Source organism: Argiope bruennichi, chromosome 9 (assembly GCF_947563725.1).
Source record: "Argiope bruennichi chromosome 9, qqArgBrue1.1, whole genome shotgun sequence".
NCBI lineage: Eukaryota > Metazoa > Arthropoda > Arachnida > Araneae > Araneidae > Argiope > Argiope bruennichi.
In genome coordinates this window covers 9,848,697-9,866,099 of record NC_079159.1, presented here as the reverse complement: position 1 = coordinate 9,866,099, position 17,403 = coordinate 9,848,697, and the positions used below count along the sequence as shown (strand labels likewise).

At 27.0% G+C, this 17,403-nt stretch overlaps 1 protein-coding gene across 1 annotated transcript in view; it reads right to left on the bottom strand.

Moving 5' to 3' along the window:
- Positions 1–7,118: 7,118 nt before the first annotated feature.
- Positions 7,119–17,403, bottom strand: part of LOC129985198 (uncharacterized) — a 38,730-nt gene continuing 28,445 nt past the window's right edge. Inside the window, exons 3-7 of the mRNA XM_056095135.1 lie at positions 16,176–16,256; positions 14,954–15,049; positions 13,275–13,421; positions 10,873–10,941; positions 7,119–7,254 (exon numbers count right to left, since the gene is read on the bottom strand). Coding sequence (XP_055951110.1) covers positions 7,234–7,254; positions 10,873–10,941; positions 13,275–13,421; positions 14,954–15,049; positions 16,176–16,256 — 414 coding nt within the window. The 3' untranslated portion in view covers positions 7,119–7,233. The remainder of the gene's footprint in view (positions 7,255–10,872; positions 10,942–13,274; positions 13,422–14,953; positions 15,050–16,175; positions 16,257–17,403) is intronic.

Sequence of the window (17,403 nt, the reverse complement as noted above, 5' to 3'; positions counted from 1 at the left end):
AGTGGAAATTATTTAACGTTTAAGATATTTAAATTGTTTTACTATTAAACAATTTGTAACGTTTAAACTGTTATAAATTTTCTTTCTAACAAATCAATAAACACTTATGTATCTCATAGCGTTCTTTTTTTTTTTTTTTTTTTTTGTCAAGCATGAAATGCACTTAATAATTTTGAACTACCCTGTATATATTGAATAAAGTTTAAGAATGAAATTTTATTGTTTTAGTTTTATTATTTACTTCAGTTAGGATCTTATGTGATTATCCCAATTTTATCATTTTACGTAAGTTGTTTTTTTATATTATTTTTTTTTCAAAAATGATACATCATACCTTAAAAATGGCATTTACTAAAGTCATACATCATAAACAAATCTAAAATATATGATCATAAAATGGCAACATCTGTTTTTTAATGCAGTATTATAAGCAATCTCTCTAATCAAATTTAGGATTATTTTCCCAGTTGAAGTGCTGGTGTTGGGGATGAGAGGATTATGACTATTAATGAAGATCAAATATGAAAATATATTTATTTTTATAAGCATATATTAGGTGTCCCAAAAATGACCTATAGAAAATCAATAATAGAGAAAAAGATGGAATTCAATAGAATCGTTTGTGACCTTACGCTTAAGAAATCAGGAAATTTTTTCCCATCAAATTGAAAATTTAGTTAACAATGCTACGACAAGTGATGCTGCAAAAATAGAAAAAATAAAAACTGGTATTAAGGTGTTGCAAGGACTGCTGGAAAAAAATTAAATAATGATGTTTTCAATGCAACATCCCCCCCTTTGTAGCAACAACGTTGCGCAATCTGAGGTTTAAATTTTCATCTGAAAAACATTGTTTTAACTACACTTGCTGCAGATTCATTTGCAGCGGCACCTGTTGGTGGCAATGTTAACTAAATTTGCAACTTGGTATAATAAAATTCCTGATTTACCAAGCATAAGGCTGTAAATTATGTTTGGGAAATTTATCTAATTTCTAACACATATCATCTTGTTATTATTGTTAGTGGTGGTGGTGGTGATTTTCAAATTCATCAGTCCTTTTTGGGACACTCAGTATATACAACGCCAGTCGCTTATGCACCAGTACAAAATCGCTTACGTTATACGGAAATTAGCAAATTCGTGTTAGATAAGATTTAATTTCCTTTAACTGCCCAAATCTTGAAATTATGCTCATACAAAAATAATTTTGTTAGGCTCCTAAATAAGGTAAACGAAACTAAAATAAAATAATATCATACAAACTTTTCAAATTTACTACTGCTTTTTAAATTGAAAAGAAAAAAGAAAGCGGTAAAAATAAAAGTGTAACGCATGTAACTTTGTATTCAATAAGTTTGTATTCAATTATTTCAATAGGCATTTAAATACTTCTGATTTTTTTTTAAATAACTCGCTTTTCCTATTTAAAATAATCACTTCTGATTCTGCTCCCTTTTATTTTATATGAAAGGCTCATGACCTCTGGATATTTTATCAATGGTCACCTGATTTAGCATCATCCTTTAGTTTCGAAAGAACTGACAGTCGTTAACTAATAGTTTGAGAATCTGAATATTTTCTACACGTAAGATAGCTTTTCTAATACATTTTACATGATGGAGATAGTGAAGAAACAAAAGGGGTAACAATGTAAGAACAGTTGGAGGAAGTGAAAGAGGTAGCGTTGTAAGAATAGGTGGAGGAACTGAAAGAGGTAGCATGGAAAGAATAGGTGGAGGCAGTTAAATGAGGTAATACAGATGAGTCGTTCGCGAATGAACGAATTTCGAAAAGAACGGATCATTTGATTGAAAGATGTCATCAATATCTGAATATGACGTTCATTCTCTACCAGTTTGGCCAGTGACTTATCGAATTGCAAATAACGAAAGAGTAAAATCGTTAGTCTGCGAACGGATAAATCCAATTCATCAGTTCGCGAATTAGTTTCATTAGTTTGCAACGGAAGAACACCCTCATTCTTTAGCGAACGAAAGATATTTCTCTAAGTGTAGACATTCTATACTCATCGTTTGTTCGCAAACGTTTGAAATGAACTGGTCAAAATGGTGAACGAACGACTTTGAGTCGGATCTTTGAATTGAACGATATTTCAATCTATAAAAGGTTACGGTGGAAAAACAGGTGCAGGAACCGTAAAAAACAGCAGCGGAAGAACAGGTGAAGGAACAGAAAGAGATAGAGGAAAAGATACTAGATCAAGAAAATGGAGTATATGGCATTACAAGTATTACAAAGTGGATATTATTTATAAATGGAACTGAACAGAGGAAAAAACAGTAGAGGAGAAATATCTAACTTATGCAGAGAAACCATCCAAGTAGACTCTTACACCAGCCAAGAAATTGATCCGGCAGATTCTTGCTACTGAGAAGTATACTTTTGCTGAGACCAAAAAATTGGCTACACTTATTGCAGCCAAACTGAAATATTCAAGATTACAGGAGAAGAAAATGGGAGGAAATCAGAAGCATCAAAACATTGCGGTCTGTAAAAATCAAGCAAAAACTAATTAGAATGTATTGTTTGCAGGTTGTACATAAATTTTAAATATAGATTTAAATTTAAATGTATTACCCGAAAATGCACATTTTCAAGAACTAAGAAAACTGCCATCTAGGAGCCTGTTATCACATTTATTTCAACGCAAATCATCTATTGAAAGATAATTATTCCTGGATGACTGGTAAGAGCTGCTAAAGAAAACGACTTGATAAAAGCATTCTTCTTTGAGTGCATTGCTTATTGCCTGAATATTGTTGTTTGATATTTGTAAAAATTTAGTTTTCCAATACTCTTTTTTAATCAAAATCTCGTTGAATTAATAATAACTATAGAAAAACATTATTTTTGCAACTGGATTATGCAATAATACCTGATTGGCCAAACTTTTATGCTTTTGTAATATTACTTCATTACCATTCAAAATTCCGTTATTTGTTCCAGTATGCATTAAACATAGTCATAATTCTTGTGTACAGGAATTTTTCTAGCTAATCTTCCGATTTTTGGTTCAGGGTTTCAATTTTTGAAAAACAATGTCCAAATGGAAATCAAAATGATCCACAGATATATATTTATTGAAATATTTAATCATAGAATTACAAATAAAAAGAACCTTCATTGCAAGACAGTGATAAAAAATGATATTCCTTAAAAAAAGACTAGTAATAATGACAAAGTTCTGAACAAATTAGAAAGGAACAACCAAAGCAGAAAAAGAAAATATTAAATTTATTATAAGGAAATTCTTTCACGATTTTTATAAGATCAACAAATAAATTACAAATGTCAAGTTAAAAATGTCACTGAATACTGAGCAACTCTAACTTAACTCTAATTAGTACGTTCATGGATACTATTCTTAAATATCGGAAAAATAAAATGTAACATAAAAAATATAATAAATATAAAAAAACATAGCTAATACTTTGGATAAATAAGGAGATATATTATTAAAACAAGTTAATATGATAACAAATATTGAAAGATTCTCTTCTCTTCAACATAAATTGCATTAATAGAACAATAGAAATAATGACAAATTAATTAATGACGTCTCACTCCCAAATGAAGTAAGGAGAAAATGATTAGTCATCCATCACCTAATGCCCAAACGATGTAAGTGCTGATGTCAGCTTACATTTCGGAAAGGATAATTCCTGGAAGTAAATTTTGTTTGACATCTGACATCATCTGTAGGCCAATATGTTGTAAGTGGAAAAAGAATAAAAAGAGTCGTGAATTCCCATCAATCTAATACCGCAAATGAACAACTCCCCCTATTAACATTACGCTATCAAAACATAAGCGGCCGGAGCCCATATTTCTGAAAGAAAAGTAGGAGTATCGGCTGATTTCCGACCCTCCAAGGGGCGGAAAGGAAATCCCAGAAATAAAAACATGCTTCTCTTGTGTCCTGAGGGTCCCATCCCCTTAACGCGAATAAAGGGAAAAGAAGAAATTTGTGAATGGGTTGAAAAGTGAATGGACTGGTTATTCTAGGAATTATCGTATCATTGAATTGCATATCACTGAAATTTATCGGAGCAGTGACTTCACTGGAAAGTGTGAAGTCACCACTCCCCTTAATGGGAGCGACTTTGACTTTCCGATATTCGCATTTGACAATGCACTATCCCAAAACGATCATTTTGAGCTGCTTGTGACATGACTTTCTGATTGTATATATTTTGTTCACTGCTGGCGCCATCTATTGGTAGAATATAGAACTAAAGTAATCATTTTAAAGAAATGACATATTTTTTATTCGACTCTTTCAGGAAATGGTTTACTCCAATAAATAAATAGTTTTGAAAAAATCGAATTTAAACAGTAAGCTGAAATAGATAAATTAATCCAATCACACTTTACTTAAAGTAGTAAATTAAGTATTAATTACAATTAATAAATTTTATATTAAATACTAATTAATAATTTTTAATTAATAATGTGATTGAAATAATAGATACTTGCAACAAATATTTTAAAATAACAATAGCAAAATTATTTGTTATTTAAAAAATCGTGGATTATGCATTTCTATTTATAACATCGAGAGATATTCGTTGCTAATATTTACGGTCTCTGGTTTATTTGGTGATTTTCATATTACATCAAGCTCAGTTTTACATTGGATACCAAGATTATTATATTATAATTTCGTCATTTATCAGTCTTTTTATTATTATTATTATTATTATTTAGTTGATTTAACGACGGTTTATAAATAGAGAGGGCGTTTTATCTCGAAAATTTTGTTTAAAAAAAACTGAGATGGCGCTACAATCATCTGCCAAATGCCGGAGTGAAATTTGTGAATTTTTTTTCTCAATGGTTCCAGATATTTTTATTTTCTATTATATTGTAGGAAATTGTGGCTCACTCTGAAAAGACAGATCAACAATTTAAACTCTGCTGAGGTGAAAATGTAAAAATGTTTGTATATCTTTCGTTGTTCCTTTCTATCTTTCGCTCAAATTATTTATTCAGATTATTATTAATTCTGCAATTATTATCGTTAACCGTAACTTTACTCAAGTCAAGAGAGCTGTGTTTATACCTTAGTTTCCTTTACTCATTTTATCTATTCTACAATATTTTCTTACTCTTTTTGTAATTTAAATTGTTTTATTTTTTTAAATTAATTTTACAAATTTCAATTAAAAGTTTATATTTACCTTTTTTATTTCAGATGGATAAAATCTTCGTCTTATAACTGCAACATGGGCTATGCAACTTCTGCTTCACAACATTATCATACATGATTTTAACCTCATGGCAGTGACTTAGTTCAATTATTTAAATGAAAGTAACTGTCATTAGGTTTAACTCATGCATTATTACAACTATAGAGGAAATCTCCCTTCATCCATGGTCTGACTGTGCACATCAAATGTAAGACTCATCATTCTGAAATTTCTTTTCCATTGTATCATAGAAATGAACCTTTATTAACATTTTTTTTTTTTTTTTTTTTTTTTTGAAAATTCAGATTATTTCTCATTAATCAAAAGAATTTTTGCAAAATAGAAATAATACAAAAGCATAACTAGAAAGAATTTTGTTCATTCACTTCTGTGATACATTTTTTTTTAATGATTTTGGGGCTGTTTTTTACTACATTTTCATTCTTAATTCAAAATAGTATATTTCCTTTATCGTTATTATCCATACCTTTGCCTGCTTTATTTCATTTCTTCATTGTATGAATGAAATAAACTGTTCAATTTACTTTAGTATTACATTTTAGAAATAATTAAAATAAAATAATCAAATGCCCATTTCACATTTTTCTTAACTTTAAGAAAAACAGAAGTGCCTGAAAATACATAAGATTTACAACTATGAATGTAAATGAATTATGAAAATGCAACCTGCAAGAGAAAATATTTGGTTGATTTTATTGTTATTTAGTTTATCTTCTTAAATATTTTTTTTCTATATAAATTATTACTCATTTTAAAATAAGTTTTTCACCAGTTGATGCAATTTGATTGCTTATGCTAATCATATGAATGTTATTGTGTGTGCTTTTGAATATAAATAAAAAATTAAGAGTATTGGCAGAATTAAAAATTTAATAACATTTCAAACAGGATTGTTGATGCCATCTGTCTTATAACATCATATTAACTGTACAGGGACACTTAATTCATTACAGCATTTTTTTTTAAATTTTTTGATAATTTACACATTTTTTTCGCTGCCTTTAATTTCTAATTATTGTAACATTGTTATGTACAATAATTATAAATTGCTTTTATTTTATTAATTCAAGTTTAAAACTAAAACTTCTAAATAAAAACTATTTAGGAGTTTTATTCTCTTAAGAATAATTTTCATTAGTTAAATGCCTTGTATTCTTAATGCTCATAATAATTTTTAAGGCACTTAATTCATTTCAGGATTTGTTGCTTCACAATAAAATTTCATTGCACAATAGTTTACTTGTTATTTGTGGATATAATTTACTTACTAAGATAAAGTGGAAAAGTAATTAATATTTTACTCAATAAAATCACTGTTTCTTTATTAGAACTGCTACATGTTTTAAAAAATTTGCTTACAATTTTGGTTCAAATGTTATTTTCTCTAGTTGTACTTAATTTTACTTGCATTTTCTTAATTCAAATCTTTAGGTAAATCATATTTTTACTTCAATTCTGCTGTAGCTATAAAAGTTAAACCAACCCTTATTACTTCCAGTTTTCCAGAATCTTAATGAAGGAAACTCAGTTTTGTATTCTCTAATCAGGTGCATCAGATAAACATAAATGTCTAAGAAAAACATATAATGTTGGTGCAAATAAATTTCTTATATAGTTAAATTTTGTCAACTTCATCATATTCTCTATATTCAAGATTTAATTTTATAAGATGCATTTGGTTGTTTTTCCCTTTAATTACTTTAGTAAATAATTAAAATTGTGGTAATATAGTTAATGTAATGTAGTCCTTTAAATATTTCGAAGATGAAAGATAACAAAGTCGTTATAGGAAATAAACAATTGTTTATAGCTCTTAAAAATATTACAAATTCATTCATTATTTAAAATGTACATGTAAAGAAAGAGGGGGAAAATATAAACAAGTATGTTATTTAAAATTTTTATTACAAAAAAAATTGTACTTGACAATACACATTAAAAAATTATAAATAAACAAAAATTTTGGCAGAATATTTCTTATCCTGTCAAGTTCTCTTGTTTAGCACTTGGGATGTGTGGCCTGTAAAAAGAAAAAGCATATATTAAAATAAATGATAATTTATTGTTATTTGGTTTCTTTTATGACTTGGTTGCTCCTTGAAGTATTTTTGTTTCTTTTCTTTACAATTACTACATATTTTTCTCAAACTCGAAAAGATTATTATTAAATAAAGATCTCTCATTTCGATTTGTATTTTTTTTTTTAAGGTTTGGATTTTCAAATTGTTTTAAATTCTATTATTTCCTTAGTTGAAATGTAAATATATGTTAATTCTAAATTTTTAAGTATTGAAATGATATTTATTATCAGTCCTTGCCAAACAATATTTTGTAATTCAAAAATATTGTAGAACTAAAATAATTTGAATTTTTTTCAATCAAACTAATCAATAATTTTTTTTCAAGAGTCCTTGAATTTCCTATGAATATAACTTTAAAAAAAGCATCTATAATTTTTTTTATTTTGTTTAATTCAAAATTAAAAGTTATTTCTGTTAATTGAATATGTTTGAATTTTGTGTCCTCTATGTTTGCTAGTGAATAGCTTAAATATTAATTCCATTAAGTACTTGCTTGAGTACAGTGTATTCAATCAAAAAGTAAATCAGAAATGTTAGATTTTTGTATTGTTTAAATATTTGTTCTGCAAATATTTAGCCAAGATGCTTAGCTTTGTTTCCTGAAATATATACATATATAGAGAGAGAAAGAATAAATCATTATTGTTGTTTTAGGTAGAATCCTCTTAGGAAGATTGCCTATGGAAATTGTTTTTATGACCTGACTGAGGGAAAAAATTTTCATCTTTGCAAATCATGATCCTTAGAAACCAAAATCATCTTCTAATCAAAAATTTATATATATATATAAGGCTTTGCCCATGTTATTGTGTTAGCATTAAACTAGAGTAATTTTGATTGGGTTTTAACTTATCAGTTGTCGTTTGGAGAGTAAAATTTTCGGATGACTTTGTGGATTGGTTATATAATTCAGAGGCTGTAAAAATGATGGCAGTTGAAATTTTCTTCATAACTTCCTTACGAGTGAAGGAAGGAAAATAAATGAAATTACTATTTTCACACTTAATTTTATCTATTTTTAACATGGTCCTCTTTTTCAATTGGTGGGAGAGAAAACATTCTATGTGTAATTTTTTCTTGACTTTGGTATTGTTTAAATATATGTAAAGTAAAGTGTAATAGCTTGAAGCAAGCTAATAACATAAAAAAATAAAGGAATGAAAATATTTATATATAGTATTATATAAAAATTATCAGTTTTAATTGTAAATGCCAGAAGCTGTATATGCTGCAATTCTTTTGAATGCATTTTATTGTAATCTTTATCCAGAAAAGTGAGTATTTTTGTTTGTTGTGATTTCATTACCTTTTAAAATAAGCCTTTATTATTATTATTATTTCTGAAAATGTATTTTTTTCTAGGCAGTATACATAAAGGCTATAATCTACTTAATCATCAAGACCAGATACATGAAATTTTGCAAGTGTTTGTTTCTTAGACAATGGACTGCTTCTTTAAACATAATTAAATGCTGGCGGAAGGATAGGTATTTTTTCTTTGAGTAGAAAATTTTCAATTACGAAATTGATTTGCATAGGGGTCAGCAAATTTATTTAATGGATGTCAGTTACTTTGCCAGTAATTGGCATTTATTTAGTAAAGTATGTGTCAGGTCGTAATTACATTTTGTAATATTTAGTACATGTGGAATAATTTTGTATAATTTGGACAGTAAACATAAATATTTTATTTAAATGTATTTTTCTAAAAATGAATTTCATTAATCTAGAGTTTTTGTTCATCTTGCTGTCCTCTACCCTGACGTCCACCAAATTACTGAGAATAAATATACCATTTTAAAAAAAAAGAAACCATTAAAGCCTTAATATGAATATGTATATATATTTTCAAAACTGATGATATACTTCCTTTTATTGCAATTAATAAGTTAACTTGAAATATTAATGCATTAGATAAAAGCTTAATTCCAATATTATTTAAGAAAAAGCAAAAGTTATTTTTTCCAATATAATTGAAAAGTTAAATAAATTCTTAATTAGTATCATAAAATATTACACTCTGCATTTAATTGAAAATGGAATAAGTGCAACAATTTCTTAAAATATGTTTAAAATACAGACATTAAAGTTCTTAGCTGATAGCTCTTGGGGGGGGGACTTAAAAGGTTTTAATAATATATTTAAAAAACAGACAAGTCTGTATTTTATAAAACTTGCTGCCTAAATATTATTTTATAATAAACACTGAATTGTGCAATAACAATAAAGTTATCTTTGATTGCGTTAAAATTCAATATTTTTATCAATAAATTCTTCTTATGTACAGCTGATTATAACTGATTGAAACAGTATCAACAGGATTTGTGGTGGCTGATTGCTGATCAATAAAAACAAATCCTGTCAATGCTGCTTCTTTCAGTGATGATCATGGCTTCAAAGAATTAAAAGCAATTTGGAAACTATAACTTAGATAATACCGCATCTATTTTTTTTTTCCCAGCTTGCCAGGAATGTTTTAGTGATATTGTATCTGAAATATTTCACCTATTGTGAATATATTGATGTTAATGATTTCAAAATATTCTTTTACACTTTTCAATAGATCAGAATAATAATAGAACTAAAATTATTACTTAAAATTATTTTGACTAAAACTTGAAGGAACCTATAAAATGTGTTATAAACAACAGGAAAGTAAAAAGAGGATAATTTTGTAAATCTCTCAAATTCTATGCTTTTTATTTTCCCTTGGTCCATTTATTTCTGATGTTTATTTTGAACTGGAATAGAAAATACTTTAAATGATAACATAGTTTCTATTTGCCTTTTGGGTAAGTTGCCAGTTTTAATTAAATGTGATTTTTTTTTTAATGCTCCCTTTATCTGTCATGCAACTAAAATAAAACTAAGCCTGTCAGTATTATCTAAATGAAACTTCGGCCTTTAAAGAAAAAAAGTGCTATGTGGAGGTTTAGTGAATGCCAAGCTTAAAATAACGACATTAAAACTTTTTTTATAATTACATTTAAAAAATTTTACATATTGTTTTAACTCATTTTCTTAGGATTCAAAAGTTCTATTAAATTTTGCACAGTTATGGGCTCTTGAATGCAATATATTTTATACCTTTCAGAAACTAATTCTCATATAATTAATTCATTCTATATGGAAGTATTATTCGAGAATGAATTTGAAAAACAAATATTTTGCTATTCTTTTAAATATATAATAACTAATTATAAAATATTTTTAAGATTAAAAATTGAACAATAATAAAACATGTAAGTAAATATGCTTAGTATTAAAAATTCACTTAAAAAATATATCAAAATCTAAAGTTCAAAACAAAATTATAAAATCTTGAAGCACTATAAGTAATAAAATTATTACACATTGTGTGTTACAAGTAGAAAATGTCTAAATAATTATTAAAAATTAATTTATTGATAAATTAAATTATTGATGGAGGTATTTATAATTTTGTTTTGACCCCAATCTTTTTTTTCTGTTTATAATAATTATTTAATAGTAGAACCAAAAGTATGCTACTTTTTGGTTTTACTATTAAATGCACTTCAAAAATATAATTATCTTACTTTATAAGCTTCACACACAACAGATTTCAAATCTTGTAATGAGCGTCTCTGGATTTCATTTGTATGTACCTAAAATATTCAATATAATATATTAATATTATGTTGAATAAATTTAATAAATAAATGTAAGTTTTTTAAATATAATAAATATGATTTTGCAATTTAATTATGTATTAATTTTGTGATTTATAATTTACTTATATTCAGAAGGCAGGGGTTTTCTGTATTTTCATTTTGACAACATGACATGAAAACAGCTCTGTGGTGCTTTTAAATGTGTAAAATTTGATTTGCAGAAGGCATTGCTTTTTTTTTAATGTAAAATTATATTTAGTATTCTGTAATTTACAAAATATAATAGAATGTAATACAAATTATTTAAATATTAGTATACAAAAATTACTTAATATTTCATATAACATGTAATATAAAAATCTAAAAGTGCATTGATAATTTTTTTATTTTTATGTTGGTAATTCATTTATCAGTTTGTTGTTGTTTTGCCATGCTATAAAATGCTGATATTTAATGTATAATTCTGACTGTGTCCATTTTACATCTTAAGTATTTATATTTCATTTCTTTTAATGTTCAAATAAATTAATTATACTGTTCATAAGATATCATAAATGTACTTTTTTGATTAAATATTTTTTTAGCAATAGCTCAATTCTAATTGCCTATCACTGTTGCTCCTCTGCACTGTGCAGGTGAAAATATTAATATATCTATAAAATATGGAATTACAAAATTGATTTAACAGAAATACTTCTATATGCATTTTTGGTACATATATAATCTGTCTTATATTAAAAGATATTGTAAACAGTGGAATCTTATCAACTCAGAAATTAGCAGTGTAGCTAAAAATATTTATCAAAAAATAATAGCTTTTAAAAATAACAATTTAACCCATAGGTAACTTAAGTAAATCTCAAAATCAGATATGAAATTTGTTGCATTTCGAACATCTTAAATAAGCAGTATGATGATATAAATTCTTTTGCAGTTTCTAGAAAATTATGTGAATGTTAAAATGAAGATTCAGCAGATAAAAATATCAAATCCTGCTCTTCACAAACATTTCCATCTTAGCGCAGTGAACTCACCAACACTCATCCAAAAGTAAGTAATAAATAATATGTTCATTAAATGATCTGCTACATTCACCATATTTTTACTTGTAATAACTAAACCCTTTAAAAAATTTTGTTTAAGTAACATTTTAGAAAATTATTTGCATATTTTTTTTCTTTTTGAAAAGTGGCCTTTAACTTAAAAAATGAATATTCATTAAACCATTTGGGTTTCCATTAAGAGGACAGTGGACTTGTTTAGGTACTTTTGTCAATTATTCACTTAAAGCAATGAAATTTTTTATGTGTATGTATTAAAACATAAATACATCAAATATCTATAAAAATGCTTTTTAAAACAATTTATACTATTTCAAAAATTAAATTTCGAAATATTCTAGGTGACTTAATTTTTAATTTTTTAAAATTATTTTTACCTATATAAATGTATTTGTAATAAGACTATGATTTTGTAATTCCAATTAAAGTTAATTTTTTAGAAATATTTGCATCCGCATGCACTAAATTTATATAAGTTACATTTTTCTGTACTTAAACTGATTTTTAACTGCCTAAAAGGACTTGAAATGCATACATTTAAATGATTAATCAAAATCTTCATTATAAATTTTATTTAATTTCTTCAAAAATTAAGACACCTATAATGTTTTAAAGATATTTAAATATAATTAGAACAGATTTTAGAAAGGTCATTAAAATGTATTATTTCTCTGTGCCTTTCAAATATTTATTTTATGGAACAATATATTTTATAATACTTTTTTATTTGAATATAAACATATTTTGGCAATGAAACAATTTAAATTGACTTTCAAACTTTCATCTATTTTTATTTATTTTAAAGTCCACTGTTCCCTTCAGGCAGTAAAGAGGAAACCGAAATGCATAAATAGCCAATAAAGTAAGACAAAAACGTATTGAAGATCAAAATCGAACATTGGATAGGAATGAAAACAACAAAGAGGTCATTTGTCTGCACTCCCAACTGGGTCTGCTCTGACTGCAGCTCTAGTGTCCTTAAATTCAAAGGAAGAAAGGATTGCTTTTGGCCTTCAGATAAATTACTCAGTTGTGTGAGAAGTGAACCATCTAAATATTTTCATTGGCTGTTAGCTGCACAGTTTCAACTTTCATTTTTGGTTCTTGATTTATTTTCATATTTTTATTTGTGATATCATCTATAAGCAATTATCACTGATCAATAAGATATTGTACTTTATGATATTTCTTTATTAAGGATACCAATCTTACTTATTAATAATCTTGTGAAGGCATTTTGAGTGTATAGAAAAATACATAACTCACCCTATTAATATTAATCCAAGGGACAAAGGTCACAGGTGGTTGCAATGCTTTCGTTAATTCTCCATTCCTATAGAGAATTCGTTTGCCTTCTTCACCATCTACACATTTAGAGAGAGACTTCCAATCCAGACTTTGCCTTCGAGCGCACTAAAACAATCTAAATTCATTATATCTGCCAGTAAAGATATGTATGAAATGAACTAAAAAATATTAATAAAATGAAAATAAATTCTTCATTTGATGTGCCTAGCAGAAATGTATAAGTGTGCTGGACTCAATAACCTCTATATTCTTATGTCTTAATTCTTCTGTTTTTTAATGAAGAAGCATTCATTTTTTTTTTCGATTAATATTTTATCTATACAGTGTTTATCTCTTAATTAGGTTAAATATGCAAATAATAATTTTGTTTGAGGATTATTGTGTTAGGAAGAATATTTCTATTTAATTTGTTCATTTTCCAGATTTTAGTTGGAAGCTGCTTAAAAGAATTATTTATAGATTAATGGTCGACTGGCATGGTTTAAATTTTGGATTTGGAAAGAAGCAGGCTTGAAACCTGATCCGCCATGCTTGTGAGTCTATGTTAGTTAAATATGATGTCAAAGATCAGACTCCCTTCCACTAGTATGGTAAAGAAATATAAGAAAAGGATTCCAGTTCAAACACATAGTCATCCTCCTCATCTGACAAAGCAATATCATCTGTTTAAACTTCTTTGCATCTAAACAACATTTATTGAATTATATCTGTGAATCTGACAATATCATGGTAATTCAAATTACAACAATATGGATTAGTGAAATTCAGCCTATTGTTTTATTATTGGAATTTTAGACTTGTTACAACAAATTATTTGGACTAAATCCACCAATAGAATGTGTCCGTTAATTTTTCTCTTCATGTGTGAGCACAATAACCCAAAAATGCAAGAAGTTAAATATGAAATTTTGATAATTGGTCATCACATAAAAATAATAAATCTGTCTCTGATTTTTTAAACTAAATCGGTGCAATGAGAGATGTTTTTCTCTATCTATATATACTAAATATGATGTAGTTCAAAGTCACAGCTAGCTAGATGAATAAAATTAGACCTTGACCCAAACTTTTTAAATCTATGTAAAATGCTGAGTCATTGTACTGGGAAAGGGTTGAAATTTATCACATCGCTATAAACTACAGAACTTAACACAAAATTCATTTCAATGTATCTGGATTCCAGCGAGTTCAAGGAAGAACATGCCTACTTTACTAATATGCTTGTATAATATTGATCAGTAATGTACAAACACATATTTTCTATTAACTTAATCCTGTAAGTTGTTCAATTTGCCATGTTTTCCTGAGCATTATGTCTATGGACCTTAAGAAACAATGTTTTAGAAAACTAATTCCCAAAACAGTACATCCGTTAACTTAAAATATTATGTCTTGATAAGCTAATTCCTTGAACAATGTGTCTATGGACCTTAAAAGACTATATCTTGGTATGCTGATTCATTCTGTATTATGAACCTTAAATATTGTTCTAAGTATTATTTGTGGTCTTGATAGACTTACTGGACTTGTGAGCTATATGAAAACTAGGAAAAGGATAACTATAAAGGTATATGCAATAAAAATGTCATAAATGTTTGAGGTTATAATGGGGTATTAAATTAAATAAAATGACTTGCTTTTTGTCCACTGTCTGATGGTCGTGGATATGCCTCCATGCAGTCGATGAAATTTAGATGTGTTTCAATATCGGGATAAAAAGACATAGAACAGCCCTGTCATAGTAAAAAAGCAAATTTCTTTGCATTATTATTCAATTATTAAGACAACAAATTTTCTAATCAGCAATATAAATACAAATAAACAGATTTTTAATAATCATTAAAACAAATTACCAGTTTGTAATGTTGAAGAATTGAATAAAGTCAAATGGGAACCCATTTAGAATCACCAGAATTAAATACTTTGTTCATAGAATTATTCTTTCAATTTCTTCTATCTTTTGATAATTTCGGTCGTAGGAAAGAGGAGTTCTTAAGATCACATACATAAAAAAATACATTTTTTTTTTTTTTTTTAACTCTAAATAGGGCCTAAATGCATGGGCAGGATGTTGGCTCTTTTAGATTCAAAACTAATAATAGATTCGTAATAATATGAAAGTAACATCTGTATATTTAATGGTATGTTTTCATGATTTTTCTTATTGTTCAGCCGCAGTTATCTTAATAAAGCAGAGTAAGGGATCTATGAAAAATGATCGAAAACAATTATTTTGAAATTTAATTTTTAATTAAAATCAACTAAAAATTACTAATTGATTAGTACAGTTTCTTTACTAAAATTTAGTTACATCAAATCAAAAATTTTCTATGGTTAATTAGTTAAGTCATTCAAAACTGATTAGAAAAGGCAAAATTTAAATTATGTTGAAAGGCATCATTACATAAAATGTATTTCAATGTTACAGCATCTTCACAAACACAATTCATAAACAGATATTAGACACATTGAATATTTTGAAGCCATTACACCGTTCATCGTCTTATCCTATATTATAAATAAGACAACAATTGGAATTGTGTGCTTATATTATATAAGCTATGTTATTGATGAATTCTAGTTTTGTGATTATATATATATATATATCTTCTTATGAACAAAGTATATATATATATGGGGGGGGGTGTTTTCCCCCCTGTGCTAATAGTACCATTTTACCTTCCTTCATTTATGAATTGTTATTTTTAAAAATTACTCTAGAATTCTGAATTACTCTGACAGTAATTCAGAATTCCAAGGCATGATACAGCGTTTTTATATATGTGATATGATATTTAAAAAACTGATGGAACTTTATATTTGTGACATATTAAAAAATTCATGGAATTTCTTTTTTACCTGTACTGTATTTCCATAGCATTCAGCCGGACCATGATGACATCGGAATTGATATTGTTTGGAGTTAGCATCATAAAAGGCCTGAAAAAAAATTGAAATAATAATGTATTGTAAAATTTTAAAAGCACTCTACTTTTTTTTTTTTTTCTTATGAACAAAGTATACAAGAAACTATTATAATAGTCAAAACAGTTGAACTCGAGATTTTGACGAATCTTTAGATTTAAGATTTTCCAGTGACTTCGAACGCTTATTGGTCTTTTCTTCCGCATGCATATCAACGCGATAATTCAAAAACATAACAGCTTTGTTAAATGAATTTTGGTACACATTGTTAGCATCTAAATAATAGACACTTACCAAATTTTGAATCAAATCTATCTATAGGTAAGCCATCCACTGGTTGGTAATTTCGCATGAATTAAATTAACTCGAATTTTATATGTGAACTTTTGACTAGCATTGTAGTTCTGTGTCTAATTGTGATTCCAATCGATCGAAAAGAAAGGCATCTAAATATATAGGCGGTTATTTCTACTACTATATCGAAGCACTAAACTCTCATGCTCAATACTCTGAAATAAAAATCTGGACTCCCGTGGTGTTAATGATCTTGTTCGTTGTCTATAATTTTATTTTTTGAGGTTGGGAAATACCATGTTTATTAGAAAACTTGTTAGAGAGTTTTGTAGAAATCACTTCATAAAAAGCAAAAAAAAAAAAAAAACTTTAAATATATGAATTTTGACAAACGATTTAATGATTTTGATTTAAATATATGAATTATGACGAACCAGAAGGCAGAATTTAATTATCAAATAATATGGAAATGCATGAAGTTGATGAAAATTTTAAGGTGTCACAAACAAGGTTCAAAACTCTCGAAGGCAGAGTGTTGAAAATCACTTTTCATCTTCTATCTTTTAAGGTATTAAAAAACTTGCAACAGAAAGGGTGTTTGTTAGAGTGAAGTGCTTATTGTATAACTCAAATTATCTTTTTAAAAAAATCGGATTACTAGCTTATTTAAATTAGTTTTTAAGTTTATAATTTTAAAATCGCATTTTTTTCCTAACCTTATAAAGTGATTAGCTATTCTGGATTGTCGGTTAATTTGGTTGGAATAATTTCTATTGTCTAAATGAACGCGTTTGTGTTGGTGAAACGTGTTTTGATGAAACCGTTGAAAATATTCTACCAACTTTTAATGAAATAGTGCAAATGTTAT